The sequence below is a fragment of the Amphibalanus amphitrite genome, unplaced genomic scaffold (assembly GCF_019059575.1).
Source record: "Amphibalanus amphitrite isolate SeventyFive unplaced genomic scaffold, NRLGWU_Aamphi_draft 001095F_arrow, whole genome shotgun sequence".
Taxonomy (NCBI): domain Eukaryota; kingdom Metazoa; phylum Arthropoda; class Thecostraca; order Balanomorpha; family Balanidae; genus Amphibalanus; species Amphibalanus amphitrite.
The window spans coordinates 33,652-52,393 of record NW_024882589.1 but is presented as its reverse complement, the minus strand read 5'-3'; the positions used below and the strand labels follow the sequence as shown (position 1 = coordinate 52,393).

Sequence of the window (18,742 nt, the reverse complement as noted above, 5' to 3'; positions counted from 1 at the left end):
AGAATTTAAGCAACTTCTTAAATCAAAACTGGGAAAAGAATATTTCCATGACATTCCTCGATTCCTGTTCTACCTGGTTCACAAAAATTTTCATGAAAATCGGTTATAAGTAAGTAATAAACGACAAAAGTATACAAAAAGACACGCTCCGCCCATAGCCCGCAATGCTAAAATGACGCCAGCGCCCTCGCCGTCGCGAAATCCGCCGCCGCCGCCGGGTGGTCGGAAAATCGGCGGAGTGTCCGATCCAGGAATACCTAATCCATGACCTTACTGTCACTTGCAACCCGAATAATATTTTTGTTTTCTAGCACGTCTAGGGCGAAAGTTGCGCGACTGATACAAATGTGCTGAGAAATACGGGAACACCGCAGCTAATTGAAACTATACTCACAAAATAACAAACAGCCAGTCTATCTGACATAAGAATCGCAATATTTGCACATGTCAATTGATTCCTGAACAAATGACTGCTACAAAACATGTCTTGAGCCGATAGATCAATAATTATTACTTTTAATTCGCTATTCAATGTCAAAATTTTATGGCAATGCTACCCAACTCACCTAGTCACTTCCAGCCGCACGAGTGCAGTGTAGTGTCGAAAAACAAACCGACCATTACCTAGTCAGTCAGTCGCTGCCTTACACAGCACAATGAGTTGCGACATCCGAGCCTCCATATTGTCTCACAAACTGAAGGCAATATTCTCGGCGACCTTTTCAGTTATGGCTGCAGCCTGCAGATAGCACGGATCAACGTTTTCTTCATGCGACGTGTTCCATGGGCCCACGTTACGCCACCAGCAGAGGTCACAGCTTTTTCAAGGCAGCCTTTTCTCCCGCTCAAACTCACAACGAAATGTAGTTATTTATTTCTAAATGGTGACTTGATACACCGCGCGCGAAGCTGCTTGTTAAAATGGAAAAGGACAGACATGCGGAAGATAATACTAGAACTAAGCATAAAGAATCCATTCACAGCTAAAACAAGAAGCTGCTCCTACATTAGCAGATAGAATTTACCTTAAAATAGCGTAAAACGCTACGCATAGCACTCAGCCGCTGACTGGACAAACGACCACGTTCTGATTACAATAAGCCACTAATCCACCGTTACACGAAATCGTTAATTTTCCGTCTATCTCCTACTTTAGGTTGTTTTAACATAACACATTCATACTTCAGGTCTGTTACGGAAGGCACCCTGTACAAAACAGCCATCGCACTAGGCAGCCGTCCGCGCGCCCACGCCGTCCCCTTGCTCGTTCACATCACACACACTGGCCAGCGGACATCAGCTGACGTGGGTGACGTCACAAACCTCTGGTGACGTCAGCTCGGCACTCTGCCGTACACCAACGGAGAGTCTAGGAAGGCAACAGTTGACCTTCTCGTACTGCAGCTCGGCGAGGTGGCTGAGACAACACCGCGCTCACCCCACCAAATCCTGATCTCTTCACGTATCCCCCCAAACAATCACACCCATCCACAGATCACCTCCCCCCCCCCCCCCTCCGCAAACGCGCTAACCCCTCAACAATCACACTCATCCCCCCCTCCCCACCCCGTCCCCTCACCAGCGGGGCTCCGGACCGACCCGTCCGTCACCCGGGGAGTTTATGGCAATGCTACCCAACTCACCTAGTCACTTCCAGCCGCACGAGTGCAGTGTCGAAAAACAAACCGACCATTACCTAGTCAGTCAGTCGCTGCCTTACACAGCACAATGAGTTGCGACATCCGAGCCTCCATATTGTCTCACAAACTGAAGGCAATATTCTCGGCGACCTTTTCAGTTATGGCTGCAGCCTGCAGATAGCACGGATCAACGTTTTCTTCATGCGACGTGTTCCATGGGCCCACGTTACGCCACCAGCAGAGGTCACAGCTTTTTCAAGGCAGCCTTTTCTCCCGCTCAAACTCACAACGAAATGTAGTTATTTATTTCTAAATGGTGACTTGATACACCGCGCGCGAAGCTGCTTGTTAAAATGGAAAAGGACAGACATGCGGAAGATAATACTAGAACTAAGCATAAAGAATCCATTCACAGCTAAAACAAGAAGCTGCTCCTACATTAGCAGATAGAATTTACCTTAAAATAGCGTAAAACGCTACGCATAGCACTCAGCCGCTGACTGGACAAACGACCACGTTCTGATTACAATAAGCCACTAATCCACCGTTACACGAAATCGTTAATTTTCCGTCTATCTCCTACTTTAGGTTGTTTTAACATAACACATTCATACTTCAGGTCTGTTACGGAAGGCACCCTGTACAAAACAGCCATCGCACTAGGCAGCCGTCCGCGCGCCCACGCCGTCCCCTTGCTCGTTCACATCACACACACTGGCCAGCGGACATCAGCTGACGTGGGTGACGTCACAAACCTCTGGTGACGTCAGCTCGGCACTCTGCCGTACACCAACGGAGAGTCTAGGAAGGCAACAGTTGACCTTCTCGTACTGCAGCTCGGCGAGGTGGCTGAGACAACACCGCGCTCACCCCACCAAATCCTGATCTCTTCACGTATCCCCCCAAACAATCACACCCATCCACAGATCACCTCCCCCCCCCCCTCCGCAAACGCGCTAACCCCTCAACAATCACACTCATCCCCCCCTCCCCACCCCGTCCCCTCACCAGCGGGGCTCCGGACCGACCCGTCCGTCACCCGGGGAGCCAAGCCGTAACGTCTGTCCCTCGGAGCCGCCGCCGAGTCCGCGGCGCGGCGCCGTACCGCTCTGAGCGAACGGTGCTCCAGTCCGCCTCCGGCAGCCGCTCAGAAGAGCGCCGGCAGGCCGAGCCGGCTGCGGCGCCGCGGGGTCAGAGCTGGCCGCGCCGCCGAGCGGGCCGGCGACTTGGCGGCCACACCTCCGGCCGTTCGCGGCGTGCGGGGCGTGCGAGCGCCGGCGGCGGCGGCCGGGGCGACCGGTGCCGGCGGCAGGCCGCCCAGACGCTGCGAGCGGCGTCGACTGCGGGTGGAGGCGCGCACGGCCGGCGACGTGTCAGCGGCCGCCGCCTGCAGTCGGCGCAGGCCGCGCGTGAACTCGGCGTACGACATGTCCGACGACAGACTGACGTTGCGCGCGCTCAGCTTTCCGGGAGCCGTGCGCGCCATGGCCACGTCCCTGTGGGGGCAGACGCGGGGGCGGGGGTTAGAGGGGAGCGGCTTATGGGGGATAATGGGGACTTGTAAGGGTGAAGTGACATAAGACAGAGTCCGCGGCGCGGCGCCGTACCACTAAGAGCGAACGGTGCTCCAGTCCGCCGCCTGCAGCCGCTCAGAACAGCGCCGGCAGTCCGAGCCGGCTGCGGCGGTGCCGATACGAGCGGTTACACCGACGAAGAACGAGTGAGTTACTTAAGAAGCGCGGACGTCATTTTGAGCTAGGGCATTTATTTTGGTAAGGCAGACTTAGTTATTGAGTGATATGTCTTTAAGTCAGCACAGCATCAATTCACATTTTGCGTACAGCCAATGCATACTCGTTCTTTCTCAACTAAGGACACCTAGAACGAATTTCATTCATAACCATCAGAAATATCCATCTAAAACCCAAAAAGTGAAAGTTCCATCGGGCCATGCGGCATGACTTGATCATCAAAAGATACAGAACACAGAAGTTCTTTTATGCCAAGTCAAACATGCAAGCTACGAGTACAAATATATCACCAAACAGAAAGAACATCGATGGTTCTGAAAAGAATATAGCGGAAACGTAGAAATCACGTCTGATTGATATCTACCGCCGCATTCATCAAAGCCCATTTTGCCTTGACGAGGGGTGGGCACCGAGACTACTTTGTACTACACAAATGCACTATTGAAAAACAACCACACTCAGCCAATAAAACGACTAGGAAGGTTTGACTATTTTTGCTAGCGAAAATACCGCGCAACCAAACCACTGAAACTATGTTTGGTACTGTCGACGTTCATGAGTCGAGAAGATCCTGATTAGTTCTTGCGACAAAAAGAAACTAATAAGAGAGATGAAAAGAATATTGAAAAGCAGCCGCCTCTGAAGCCAGGCCCGCTTACCAGCTAACCGCTCAGCGGCTGCAAATAAAAGACAATCGTGTGTTACTTAATTGCCTCAAACGTCAAAACTAGAGCAAAAGAAGCATGAACAACGAACAAATAGACACCAGTAGAACATTATAAACATCAACGATCTTACGTCGTTAGTGCTCAAAAGGCTTTGGTAAACATGGCTGCAGCAGCACATCACCACTGGAGAGAAAAGTTCGCTTAAAGGACTCTAATCTAACGCTCGTACGCATACGATGGAAGAATATTGAAAAAGTATAGGTTGGTAGCTAAGAGTCTTCTTCCATTATTCCAAACATAATGCTCAGTATCGAAAGTGACAGAAGAAGTACAGGCATCGGAAGAAAGATCGTAGATTTTCCGGACTCCGGTCGGAGCTCAGAACGCACGTAAATCAACCAAGGTATATACCTGTCGGCTGTCGCGATACCAAGATACTCGCGATGCACTGGTTATGTGAGTGCTAAAATATAGTGCTAAGTTAGGTATATGTTGGGTTGGGTTAGGACAAGCTGTGTTAGTGCTAGTCTCCTTGCAGAAATGTGTGAGCGCGTCAGTTAAGTCACTCCAGGCAGCGGATGTAAGTGCAGTTGTACATTTACAGCAGCATAGTCATGCAGAGCAGCTCGTTATACTAGTTGCATCAAAGTCTGTGGATTTACAGCTGCAGTGCGTCCTGTGGAATGTACATCTGTACAACTCCGGCCGCGAAGGAGTCCCAGCCAGCGCGGGTTACAGGCAGACAGTCAGTGTGCCTTGGCTAGGACCAGGGCACACTGACTGCCGGGCGGAACTGGTTAGGTACAACGTGCTGTGCGAGTCGCTTAGCCATGGAAGCAGGTAGGTATGTAAGCGCGCCCCTCGGGCCGCTTACCTCCACCGGGCCGACCAAGCGGCGGACAGGGGACGGGCGGACGGACACTCACTTGGAGCGGAGCACGCGGCGATCCTGGATGGGAGTCAACGGCAGCCTGCAGGAGACGGTATAACGGAGAGTGAGGGAGAGAGAGAGAGAGAGAGAGAGAGAGAGAGAGAGAGAGAGAGAGAGAGAGAGAGAGAGAGAGAGAGAGAGAGAGAGAGAGAGAGAGACGGCGTCGCGTCAGACAGAGGCGGAGGGAAGGAAGGGAGGGGAGGGATGGAGGGAGGAGGGAAGTGGAGGGGGAATGAAGGAAGGGATGGAGGGATTGCCGTAGGACGGAGGAATGAGTTTTGGGTAGAGGAAGAATGGAGTAGGGAGGAAGAGACACAGACAAGTAAATGAAAGAAAAGATGTGGGATGGGATGTAGAATGGACAAGGGATGATATTGCGAGACGAAGATGGTGAAAGTAGGAGAATACATATGTTGTAAAGTTGATGTGGAAAAGGTCTAAGTGGACTTTAATGGGTGTGTGACGTACATAGACTGTACCGAAGACGGTGTCCGTGGGACGATGGACGTTGAACGCACTAACTAACTAACCACTACACATACTTCTACATCGTGAATGGTGATCGTGTGGGCGGTATTGGAGGACGCGACTGGAAAGTGGAAACACAAGAGAACTTGTTCGGCGGAGGCAGGAACAGTGATCACTGAGAAGGACTGATGTAGGCATGCTTCAGACGAAGATGGAAACGTTGTGATGTGTGTCGATGGGGCGGGGCAAAAAGTTGTACGTGCACTCAACACCACAGCACCAATTTAACGTCGATAGATGTATAAGTGTAGCTCGGTACAAAACCGTAAACAACCGGCTGATTTAATGACCGGAGATAGCCGCATTTGAGCCATGTCAATAAGTAATATTTGGATAATCTCAATTTCTAATGTTTAAATAAATACTCTGATATAAACCCAAAATTGATATGATTATACGGAAACAAATAGTGTTCGCTGCCTGTAGAGAAACATCTGTGGCACTTTCGTATGATGTACCCCTGACACAATTTGAAACGGATTAGCCCAAAGACAGAACTTTGTTCCAAGCCGATAACTTCATCACTTTTGAGTTAACTTCTCCCCGTACGTAGTGAGAGTCAGGCCATTTGGTACGCATTCACTTGGCATGCACTAAAAGTCTAAATACGAGCTCATTCCCGACACACTAGTCTACCTCTTCAAGACAGGCAGGTTGTCAAACTACGAATATACCACTACACCAACTACATTCTACAAAAAACACCCTTCCCACTTCCAAACCCTTAAAAACTCGGCCGCCGCCGGGATTCGACCCCACACTGACCTGTTGATGGAGGCCGGGTTGAAGAGCGAGAGCGGCGTGCGGGCGCTGCGGCCCAGGCCGGGCGAGGCGGCGCGCAGCTGAGAGCCCAGGCGGGTCGACTCCAGCCGCCGGTGTTTGGAGGGTGAGCCGCGCTCAGTGGCGCCGCCCGCCCGACGCTTGGCAGGCGTCACGGGACGCGCGCCGAACATGGTCTCCTGAGGGGGAGAGGGGCGAGAGATGTGTAAGTAAAGGTGAGCAAATTTATCTGAGTTACGCTATGTTGCTAAGAAACGCCCGAGCTACGCTAAGCTAAATATGAGGGCATACCCAATAGGTATATATTTGACGCCAACATAAGCATAAAATATGTTTCATCCATTTTTCAATCCTAAATGTCTTTCGTAAATCTATCCTTCGTAACGACTCTACATAAGTTTAACAATCAACAAAATATATCCACACAAATTACACTGCCTGCCGTGCACATAACAGCACCACCCAATTACAACACACCCCACCACATCCCTGCCTTTACTCCTAATCCTCGCATCACAAACAACCCCTTCCCCCCCCCCCCCCACTGATCCCGCGCGGGCAGGTTCGCGGGTTCGCGCCACTCACGTGCTCCAGCTGGTGGGCCTTCTTGTTAGCGCGCTCCTCACGCTCCTGCTCCTTGCGCTCGTTGTACTCCTTTTTCTGTTGTTCGATATAGGCAGCGAAATCGTACCCAAACACCCGGAATGTGGCGTTGTGCTGCGACTCCCACCTGCAGCAGAGGAGAAGACACGGAGACACGGATGGTCAGGGAAGGAGACTGAGCGGGGAGGGGTAACTCGGAAACAAAATCGCATACAAAGTTACTTCAACAAGCATCGATACAAAATACATTCGCCGCCGTTTTCACGCGGAGGAGAAAATATCAGTTATTTAGCATTGGGGGAAAATTATCTCAACAACTATACCACGGCCGGTACCTATTGAAAAGTGATGAGCATTGAGCAATCATTAATTATTGTAGATTTCCTGAATGCAGACACCTTAGCACAGTTGAGTCAAGAGTCGAGATAAATGGAACAGAAATCATCTGCATTCAATAACAGATAGCCACTCCAACACGACGACAATATATATTTTACACCAACAAGGAAAAATGTTATGCAATGCATTATTTATTGCTCATAATTATGACAACCATGAAAAAGGTAGCTACTGCTGATTACCGACAGCAATGAGCCCAAATGTTTAAGTGACTATCACCCATCCAGTGTCTCGGCCAGCGCCGCCCGTCCCGCACCTCGGACTCACCTCTGGATCAGCTGCTGGAGGTCGCCCCCCCCCCGGACTTACCTCTGGATCAGCTGCTGGAGGTCGCCCCCCCCCGGACTTACCTCTGGATCAGCTGCTGGAGGTCGCCCCCCCCCCCCGGACTTACCTCTGGATCAGCTGCTGGAGGTCCCCCCCCCACCCCCGCCCCGACCCCGGCTCCTGGGACTCACCTCTGGATCAGCTGCTGGAGATCCCCCCGGACTCACCTCTGGATCAGCTGCTGGAGGTCGCTCTCCACTTTGGGCAGGCGGCGCGCGATCTTCTTTCGCTCCTTCTCCTCCAGCAGGAGCTGCCCGCCGCGGTTGGAGAATCTGACGCACAGAAACGTAAGCAGGACGTACTTAGCAGAATATATGGCGTGATCGTCGATCAGCGACGGTTCTTAGTGGAAAACGGAAACCGCGGTCCGCGAGACCGTTCCAGCGGAGGAGGCGAAAACATTACGAATGAAACCCTAATGCCCTGCATGGCATAATGGCACGATATCAATCTTTTGCGACTGTCTCAAATATCAATAGATGTTCCTGTTCGCATCACCAGTCGCCATTCGGTGCACAAGACAAATTAGAGAACTCAGCGATAATAGGCAGAGACGACCTAACAACAGGAATGATCACGGCACCAACATCATAACTTTCCAACGGCTCTTCATGTGCCTCGAATAATCCCACGACTGAAAGCCCTCCGCATCTTACTGCACACGTGTTTTCCATTCATCCTAAATCCCCGGATCTGTCGAGGTACATTTACTCCTATCCTTCACCCACTTTCCCTTCCCGTCACTGCCGCCGTTACCTGGCCGGGTCGTTGACGCGGTCCTCGAGCTCGATCATCTTGGTCCACAGCTTCTGGTGGTCGTTGACGTCCTTGATGAGTACGCGGTTCGTCTCGTAGTAGCGCCGGACCCGCTCCAGCTCCTCCTCATGCTCCTCCAGCAGCTGCTCGGTGAAACTGCGCGAACAGAGACAGCGGGGTGATGCCTTTTCCTAGCCGAGTATATCGGGAACTAGATTAGTGATGCAGTGATCGCGCGGAAGCTTCTCGGTAAAACTGCGCAACAGAGAGGCTGCCGGGGTGGTATTGTAGAGGTGTGCCTTTTGTTCCTCGCTGAGCGCTTACGCCAATTACCTAATTGGGATAGATAGCGCAAGCGCTGCAGGTTCACACGCCAACGTACTGACTCGATATCTTCAGTCAACTCGCAAACACAAACCGCAGCGCTAAAAATAAATGTCAAGTCAGAAGTCAGTCAAGTCAGTCAAGTTGGTCGGTAGGTCGGTCGGACGCCAGCACACCCGTCCATTCATCCCCCTCCCCCTCCGCCCGCCCGCCGGACTCACGTGGTGCTGTGGTACCCGTCGAACGCTGCCCGCTGCTCCGCTGAGTAGAAACACTTTTCCCACATCTCCGCTATCTCGACCCGCAGCGCGCGCACAAACTTCTCTACGTTCTGTCGCTTCAGCTCCTCCTGCTTGTTCACTTCCTCTCTCAGCAGGTGGAGCGTGCTCGGCTTGTGACCCGTGCATGAGGCGAGCACGCTGGCGCGCCGGTCCTCCGGAACCTCGGAGACGACGGGGCACAGAACGGGTGGATTAGGTGCATTCCTTACCTAGTGAGGCTGGGAGCATGTGTGGAGCTAGGAGAGTTACATGAAGACATACCGAGTCTGGTGAAATTCACGACTATAATATGTGACACTACCACCGGAACAGCCAGACTTGGTTGACAGCCAGTCGACTTCGTTCCAGGTTCGTTGGATGGAGACATAAAATGCCTATAAATCATTCCAAATCGCAAATCACATAATCAAAATAAAATTTAAGATTTAAGCTTCAGGTATCCCCGGCGGCCCAAACCGGCCCTATAACCGCCAATATCCCCCTCTCTCAGCCCTCCCTCTATCTGTCTCTCACCTCCAGCCTGGCCCACAGCTGTCCGAGCCGGGCGCGCAGTTTCTCCGCCTCCGCCTTGTTGGCGGCCTCCTCCGCCTGCAGCGCCAGCAGGCGGCGCTCCATGGCCTCCAGGTTATCGGTGGTGAGCGGCAGACGGCAGTCGTCCGCCTCCCACACCACCTGGGTCTCCAGCTCGCCGTCCGCACACCGCTCCAGCGCCTCCAGCAGCGGGAACAGACGCTGACGCAGACGCTCGAACGTCGCCTGGCGCTCCTGGCGCGTGGCCCGCATGTGCGCCAGGTGCTCCCGCATCTCGCGGAAGTCGGCGTCTTGCGGGACCTCGGCGGCCAGGGTGAGTGTGGGGATACCGAGCTGAGAGCACAGCACCGCCTCCTCGTCCTGCGGGACAGAGATAGCGGGGGCGGTTAGGGATTGAGGGTCGGAGAATGGTTGTACACGGGTCTGGTTGGAGGCAACTGGAAGGAAAGCAGCCAGCTTTGAAATTCATAGAACGGCACAGACAATTATACGCTAGATTATCATGTGTCGCAGCATTTTAGATCGATCTCAGTCAACTTATCCGAACTTTTGGGAATGGTTGGTATTATCATCATTTATTTTCACCGTAATAATTACCCGACGAGCATAAATCACAAAAGTACGATTTAATCTGAAACTTTTTATAACAGCGAGGACAATACTGAGAACGTGACCAACCATTTCGCCAAAGGAAGTAAATACTGTATTCATTTTAGCCGACTGTCTGCCGTCCAGCCCAACCTCCCCCGTTCGCGCCCGCCAGTGAGGCCTCCCGCTCTCTCGCCGTCTGGACTCACCCGGAGCGTCTGCATCTGTGCGGTGATTTTCTCCTTTTCCAGCTGCAGCTGCTGCAGCCGCTCGCGCAGCAGCCTGTCCAGCTGCAGCAGGCTGAGGTTTTCGTCCGGCTCGTCCACCACACGGCCCAGCAGTGAGGCCAGCTTCAGCAGCTGCCGGCCGTTCTCCTCGATACTGTCCGTGAGGTGACGCACGCGCCGCTTCTCCTCCTCCACCTCCTGCCAGCGGGGCGGGGGGGGGGGGGGACAGAATACAGTCAGCGGGGGTGGGGCGGGCGCAGAGCGCGGTCAGAGGAAGCGGGCACACAGCAGTCCGCAGGGGCAGGGTGCAGAGCACTCAGCGAGGGCAGGGCAGAGCGCAGTTATGAATGGCCGGGGAATAAGCCGTGCATCGTTGATACTACACCGTCTGGTCTGAATATGATCTATTTAACTGAAATCAGAGTGAATGCAAGGCAGTTTCAGAAATCAGCATAGTAACTAGCAAGCAGGTACCTACCAAACAAAGCAAATGTACAAGCAATGCATACAAAAAAACATACAAAAAAAAAACATTAAAAACACTGCCTCCAAGAACCATTCTACCTTTCATATGTTGAAGGGAGGGTGATTTAAATCAATCTGAAATCATGAATTGGAACAGGTTATGGCACAGAGATAAGGAAAGCAAGATACCAGAAGCACAGAGGGCTGTTCACGGACCCAGTGTGCGGTCGGACCGCACACAGCCTCCAAGCTCCGCCCACTGCGTCCCTACGTCAGCCTTGCGTCACCGCACACAGCGACCGCTGTGGCCGGTCGGGACTGGCCACAGCGGACCGTCCACCGCACGCAGCCGTGACGTCAGAGCCGCCTACCCATCCCCTACCCCAACGCCTGCTGGACGTACCGCACACACCGCACGCAGCAGTGTGCGGTGCCCGTGAACACCCCTCTGGACAAGATAGCTTTTATGCCAACTGGTAGGGAACTTCTTCAGTATAGATCATGGCAGAGTTGTGCCATTTCACCCTTACCTCCTGCATGGTGGTGACAACATGTCCCCAGATGTTCCCCAGACGCCCCTCCCAGTCTGTCTCAGGGACTCCTATCTCCTCGAACAGCTCCAGCAGCTGCTTGTAGTAGGCATCCAGTCGGACGCCAGCCACAGACTTTTGGCGCTGTATCGCCTCCGTGATCGCAGCAGGAGGCGTCATCGTGCAGCCGGCAGGACAGGCTGGAGGCCGATAGTCTGTCGAACAACCAGACTCAGAAAGTTAAAAAACAGCTTGTCTCAGGGTCATAACTTGAACTTGCTGAAGAGAAATATCAATGATGTAGACTTGGTAACAGTTTGTAACAATAAGAACCAGTCTATTTTAATTGCTAGTTCACATAGAAAATGCATAATATTGCCTTCAACTATTTAAACAAATTTGAAATTAGATTACTTACACTAAGGCAAAGGCAAATCAAAATGCATCGACAGTTAGCAACATAATGTCGCTGACATTGACACTGACACTCTTTCACTTTCAATTATAAGTTAGCTCTCACTTTCATATGCTTGAATTTTTATTTGAAAACTAGTGGTCATGAAAAACATGCAGAGGATTGCTGGTGCTAATGCGTCGTCATGATTCGACGTCCACCGGTTCACTTTGACTTACCTTTGCTGATTTAACTCAGACAAAACACCGATTATGAGTTAGGTACTTGAGAATGTTATATCTAAATCTTTTTCTAAACGCTTAGTTGCATAAGATCAGCACTCGCAGATCATTATCAATATAGTAGTCTGTAGTAACAGCACACCCTTCCTAACATTTGTCGCCATTCGATCCATTCGATTTCAAATCTTTCAAACCGTGCGCTTCGGGCGGGGATAGAGGTGGGCTGACGTCGTAAAAATCAATTTTCGATAGCTTTTTCAACTCTTTCTCCTCGATAAATTAAAAATTTTAGTTTATTATAATCCGTCATTGACTTCAAGCCTATTTTTTAAAGTATTGGAGCAAATTTGCATAAGGCTTGAAACTCAAAGTGGCAGATTTTCATCTCTATCTAAGCGAGACGATTATGAACGCCGTGATAAATATATGAATGTAAACAAATATAACGGCAAAACACGACTCTTCTCGGAGATGATCCAGCACTAACTGATCTAGTACTTGATTTTGTCTTAAACTCACCTTATTCCGACAAACTGTAAAGTAAGCACCATTACTTGGCCTTAGGCATACCGCATTACAAGGAATAGGTATATAGTCGCCGAACGAATGCGAAAAGCGTTTTTTTCATCCTTCTCGCTATCATCGCAAGGAACTGTCCACATACTCTGGGGTTGTCCCTTCACCCACTGCACAACGACGAGCAGCGGCCAAGGATTCTTCAGTCACGGACCCGGCCGCTGAACAGCGGCAGCGGCCGGGTTTGGGCGACCACAGGCCCGGGTACAACAATCGGCCCTCAACAGCGGCAGCGACATATCCTTTCCTATCATCCAACTTTTATCGTAACATCGTAACCCTACCAATTACCATTCACAAACTTCCTCCTTCCCTCCCCTCACAAACATCAATTTAACGGTAAGTCTCACTGTTTAACGTAAATTCATGGGTTTTTCCCCATATTCATGGCATAGTACATGGATATGGGTTTTCCCATGTTGTCTTGCAGTAAAAGTGGCCACCGGTCTTAGTTAGGACGGCCGGTTTCTTTTGCGCGGCGTAGTTAGGTCGCCGCCCTCCTCGCGAGGCCAGTAACGTAAGTAAGGGCCACTAAAAAAAAAAAAAAAATCAAAGCTGACCACGCAAACATTGGCAAACAGTTCGAGGGGTTCGGGTAAACGTCCTAAAAGCCCCTTGCTAAAAGCATTTAATTCTAGGCCCTACATGCTCTACCTACCTATCTGCCTATGAAATTTAATGTGATTGGCTAAAGAACCTGATGTTCCTGAGATGTTGAAGTGGCCTTTGACGAGCATTCATGCAAGTCAGATCCTGATCCAAGATTGAGATGCCAATTAAAATTAGATCAGATCGCAGTCATCAGACCCACCCATCTGACATTAAACAGTCCCCATGAAGGCTCCTACTTTCGATTTCTCACCAACTTTTGAGCCCAGTCAACCTGTTCTTGAGACGAACGAGCGTTCCCGGTAAAAGAATACATTAAGTCCGAGTGACTGTTAAAAGATAAAGTTTTCATATTCTTACATAATTTGACATCCTGAATCCAAAAATGATACTTATATGTCTTGGACATAAAAAAAGAAAAAAAAACATAATCAAACCTGACCTAACCTTACCTGTTTAGTACCTACAACCCCAACCTACAACCTACAAATAACAAACCTACAACCTAACAACCTAAAACCTACAAACCTACCAACCTAAAACCTACAAACCTACAACCAAACCTAACCTAACCTAACCTAAAACCTAAATTGTTTGCTGTTACATATTTGTATCAACAGCGTCACAATTGTCCACTCGGTCCTAATATATACTAATACCGCGTTCCCTGCATGTGTTTGTCTGTGGTAGTATTGAAACTGACATTGATCAATGGAGATGTATGTATATTGGCCACATTTTATGCTCAATTGTTGCTGTGAGCTGTTGTAGCTCAATGTGCTTAAGGTCTGAGATAGTCATAGCAGGCTTACACGTGGTATGTAGAACATGTTTGACACTCCTGATTTGGAGATTGAGATAGCACAGGCTGTCAAGTGTCACACAAATTCCCATATTTATTAAAAGTGTATTTGGCCCCAGCCCACTTACACAGCATTGCTGACCATGGGACTGTTCACTGTTCAGTTAGTAACCCCAATCATTTCATTTTCTGAAGGCTCTCGGGGTTTAGTTACATGGTTTACAACAGTGTGTCCTTGTGAGATGAGTTAGCATAGATTGCCATCCATGATCCAGGGCAAACACCTTTCAGTAACTTGAGACAATTTTCTTTTTTAGTTTTCATACCTGCTGCAAGCCACGCAGCACCTGACTCGTGGTGGTGACAACTGAGATTAACAGTGGATTAACAGTGGACTGTCTGCCGAGTGCCGGCACCGGGCGAGTGCGGGCCTCACCGCGCCCGGGAGCACTGGTGCTGCCATCTACCGCCGCCCCACCGCGCCCGGTAGGACCGGTGCTGCCATCTACTGCCGTACGGTACGGTCGGTAGTGGCCGGTGATGCACAGGGCCTTCTGTGACGCGTCCGGCGACCGGCAGCGGCTCCGCTGGGCACACGCCGTTAACTGCGAGAGCCACCTGCGGGCAGCGCTGGACGACCCAGCAGTGGACGCGCTGGAGGCCGACGTCTGTACACTGCCATCTAGCGACGGTGAACGCAAACCGTACATCGCTCATCCGCCGGCAGGTAGGCATCAAACGGGGTGGCCACTACTCCGGGCTTTTTATAATTAAACATGTGGTTTATCAAGCCATTTGCTGATTTTTCTTCTAGGAGTGAAAGGCTGAATGCACTCTACTAACCAATTATGTATGCATGTATGAATGACTTCTTTCTTAGATGTAGTAGAACAGTCATCCGCTGCTTTCAGCAATGACTACTTTGGCTCTTTTTATTTATTAATCGGTTCCCGCACTTCTTTTGCTTACTTTTTTTCAATTTTCCTAGCTGGGAGTGCCGCGACTTATCCTTTTTTATTTTTGTCTGGTGTTAACGTAAGGTGCTGTGAGTCGCTGGGCTGAGGGTGGGGGCACTCCTGGTCACCTAATAATGGGTGGCGGAGTAGTTCGAAAAAAAATCAATAAACTAGCTGCGAGAGACTCGCCCTTTTATCCCATTGATGTATACTCGCATCCTTCTCAGCACCTCAATCCCCCTGATCCGGCTCATTTGTATCCGCCGTGAGTCAGATACAAATGACCTCAGGGGTCGGGTCCTCAGCGGCAGGCCTATCGTGCGGTGAGATGACCTTAAGTGGGGCTGGGTGGCCTGTCCACGTGATGGGCTCAGCCCTGGCGACTCACCTGGATGTCTGCCCAGACCAATCGGCCTCGCTTAATTCCTATAATCCCTCCGGCTCTGAAATGGTGTCATTATACCGAGGGAACCAACCGATCAAAATAAACGAGCTGCTAACAGCTCGTGCTTAAACGGACATTATCTGGTCACGAATGAGGCTTATTGTCTGACTTATTGCCAAACGAATGTGGAATGGAGTGATCTTGAAACGAGCGCAATTGCGGGCTTTTGGTGCGTATATCCCTGTCGCTTGCCTACACACTCATTTAGTATGTGGAATTAATTCTAGTCCCCCCCCCCCCCCCATGTTCGCAGTGACGGCGGACATAACAGCTGAGCGTTTTATTGACATCGTGCGGCAGTCGCACACAAAGAAAATCGTCAAACTCGACCTCAAGTGTGATGACGTCATTGCCGAGGTCGTTGACCTCCTGCTGCTCTCGGGGATAGCGGTAAGTTGGTGACTGGAGCTGGTTTCTGATGACATGTGATCCTTTCGTTAGTAATAGTTCACCAGTATCTTCAAACTAAGGCTGATTCAGTACTTTATATCACCATCGATCGCTTTTTCAAATATTGGTTGAATTTGCACCGCAGTAATTAGTGCACCCTCCCTTTTGGACGGGAGTGAGCCGATGGGATGGGACAGGCTGGTCCGTGGTCACTGACGTAACTACGGTCATCCCGGAGGATATATACATTGCTAGACCAGCCTTTATAGTTTGCCTGTTGGGGTGCGTGTCAGGCAGGAACAGGGCTATCTGATCAATTAGAATGGGCCGCCTCTGAGGATAGCGAGGACAGATAGTTTATGGCCGCGTGGTGAGTCAAATCATACGGGTCTGTGTGTTTGTTTTGTTGGGTTAGGCCCTTTCGGTCTAACAAGACCATTGCAGAGCCGGAAGGATGATAGGAATTAAGGGGTGACATTGGTCTGGGCAGGCACCCTAGTGAGTCACCGGGGCTGAGCCCGTCCAGAGGACAGGCCGACCAGCCCCCCAAGCACTCTCTGCACCCGGCTATGGGGTGCGCTCCCTCGGAAGCAGCGGTGCTGCTCCAAGGGAGCAGCCCGCATGACATAAAGTTACCTGTCCAGCCCGGAGCGGGGGTTGCGGCGTGGAGGAGAAGGATTTCTGTATCCTGAGGATAGAAGCACTTGGTGTCTTGGTTTAGCTCTCTGGTGGCTTTATCTGCCGACGTTTATCGTTCGAACCGGTGTCAGTGTGAGTTAACCCTAGGCCCCTAACTCTCTCCTCTTCCCACAGGCTGTGACGCCACTGGTGCTGAACGCTGACGTCATCAGCACCTCTGGGAATCCAGCGCCGGTCTGCGCCGAGACCCTCCTCTCGCATCACGCCCGCTTCGACAACGTCACCATCCCTCCCGTCGTCTCCCTGGGCTGGTGTCCACCTAGCGGCGGCGACGCAACACTAAGTACACTCAACATATCACAGATGGCAGCACTGGCGCGGGGCCGGGCGGCGACGCTGGCCGTGCGGGCTGATGTGGCATTGAGGTCACAGCGGCAGCTGGAGGGGCTGCTGGGTGACCTGCCCGGGTGTGGGCTCACCCTGTGGGCCCACCCGGGTGACCCCGTCTGCCCCGAGACGCTGAGGAGATGGGTGGACAGTCTGGGAACGCGGCAGGTGTGGGTGGACGTGCCGCAGGAGATGTTTCCCGACTCGTGAGTGAACAGCCGTCACACATGTGACCCTCACTTAGTGCGTCACGGCCATTTTATTTGAAATGTGTTGCCAAACTGGAGAAGGATGCGGCATCTCCCAGGAAGTGTGGCTACACTGCATCCTTCTCTAATGGAGTAGAATGCGGCAGCGGTCAGAGACCAGGTGGCCATCCAGCTGCCGATACTCCTGCCGTCCCAGCGGGCCATCTTCGATCGGGTTCTGGCGGCCGTCGACGGGCGGCGTCCGCTGGCCGTGTTCGTGGACGCCGCTGGCGGCACCGGAAAGACGTACGTCTTCAACACGCTGCTGGCGGCGGTGCGCTCGCAGGGTCTGGTGGCGCTCGCCGTGGCCTTCAGTGGAATCGCTGCCACTCTGCTGGACGGCGGGCGCGCATACCACTCGCGTTTTAAGGCACCGCTGCAGGTGGACGCGACATCAACGTGCGCCATCAGCGCGCAGAGCCCGCTGGCGGAGCTCATCCGACGGACGGCGCTCATCATGTGGGACGAGCCGCCCATGGCCCATCGTCACCACCTGGAGGCGTTCGACCGCACGCTGCGTGACTTTACTGGCAGCGAGGAGCCGTTGGGCGGAAAAGTCCCCGTGCTGGGCGGGGACTTTCGATATATTTTTCCCAGTCATCAGGTGATTAACAGCAATATCAGCACGATTCTGTTCCCGAACTCCATGTCTACCTATATGTCGGTAGGTCGGAGTTTACACCCAGGTTTAGTGTTCGACGCACTTCACCGGTCGACTCAGCTTGGCTTTGCCAATGATGCCTTACAGTCTTTAACATGTAGACTGTTTGCTGGTCAGTGAGTTAAGTACGCCTTGTCAGTATTCTGTGGCGGTCGGCCTCTAACCCGAGTCGGCGGGCTCAATGCTGACACCACCGAGCGAGCGCTGCCCCGGAGAGGCCGTCCGCCTGCTGAGCGCCGACGCTCGACAGTCTGATGAGCAGAGGGGCCGACCCGCTGGATATTCAACATGAGTATCTAAACACCCCGTGCGCTCCCGGCTTCCCACCTCACTGTTTGATGATAAAGCCAGGCATGCTACTCATGCCGCTTTGCAATCTGTCCTTTCCTATGTGTTCCTGGCTTCCTGCCGCTCTCTGAACATCGAGCCCGGGCATTTGAACGCCCTGTGTGTAAGGAGTTTCGGGTTTCTCACCGCTCCGCCTTGAATATCAAAGTTCTAAGTGTGGTATCCCACTGGTTGTTCCTTCCGGTTACTTCTGCTCACTGCGTCGCGTCTAGGTAGTCACCAAATGAAAATTAAATCTGGTGGTAGTAGCAAAGACTATGCTATGTCGCGATATTTTGGCGCTATCTCCCCCGACTCGCTTCTGACCCTCTTTGCCATCCTTGTCAACTTTTGTCATCCTTTTGTCATCTTTTATTTCCTTTTCGTACAAGCTTGATTAGTGTGCGCTCGTTATTCCCTTTCCCAATCGCGTCGAGGTGTGGTGACAGCTGTGCGTTTTTCTTTCGTTCCACTGATGTTTCTACTCGGCAATATGTTGTTATTGTTGTAACGTGTGTCGTGTGTTAATACAATTAGTACCTGTATATCGTCTCTGCATGGCGGAAGCAGCCGGTCGGTGGTCCTAAGTCATGGTGACGATGGTTGTCACTGATAACCGTTTGAGGTGCGATTTTAACAATCGACTTTTTGTGCGTCGTATCTAAACCTTACGTCTTGACTGTTGAGTGAGAGAGATTTTGTAAATCACACTGGGCCGGCGAAAAGATTATCGAGGA

The 18,742-nt window shown here is 51.5% G+C and overlaps 2 protein-coding genes across 3 annotated transcripts; one reads left to right on the top strand and one right to left on the bottom strand.

Annotated features, from left to right (window-relative positions):
* Positions 1–1,930: 1,930 nt before the first annotated feature.
* On the bottom strand, positions 1,931–12,166 carry LOC122370079 (protein regulator of cytokinesis 1-like). Of its 2 annotated transcripts, XM_043345340.1 has the most exons (11): positions 11,963–12,147; positions 11,330–11,544; positions 10,317–10,532; positions 9,502–9,879; positions 8,929–9,149; positions 8,384–8,539; positions 7,795–7,899; positions 6,884–7,028; positions 6,284–6,477; positions 4,986–5,030; positions 1,931–3,136 (listed from the first exon to the last, which is right to left on the bottom strand). In XM_043345340.1, exons 2-11 carry the CDS (start codon positions 11,507–11,509, stop codon positions 2,788–2,790), a joined length of 1,989 nt encoding a protein of 662 aa, XP_043201275.1. In that variant the 5' UTR covers positions 11,510–11,544; positions 11,963–12,147; the 3' UTR covers positions 1,931–2,787. The 2 variants fall into 2 exon arrangements, with proteins under 2 accessions (XP_043201275.1, XP_043201277.1); XM_043345342.1 differs by lacking the exon at positions 4,986–5,030 and having other exon boundaries at positions 11,963–12,166.
* A 2,004-nt stretch (positions 12,167–14,170) lies between these two features.
* LOC122370071 (protein FAM151A-like) lies at positions 14,171–18,550 on the top strand. Its single transcript, XM_043345332.1, has 3 exons — positions 14,171–14,679; positions 15,607–15,743; positions 16,557–18,550. The coding sequence occupies exons 1-3, from the start codon at positions 14,493–14,495 to the stop codon at positions 16,977–16,979; spliced, it is 747 nt and encodes a 248-aa protein (XP_043201267.1). The 5' UTR covers positions 14,171–14,492; the 3' UTR covers positions 16,980–18,550.
* The last annotated feature ends 192 nt before the right edge of the window (positions 18,551–18,742 follow it).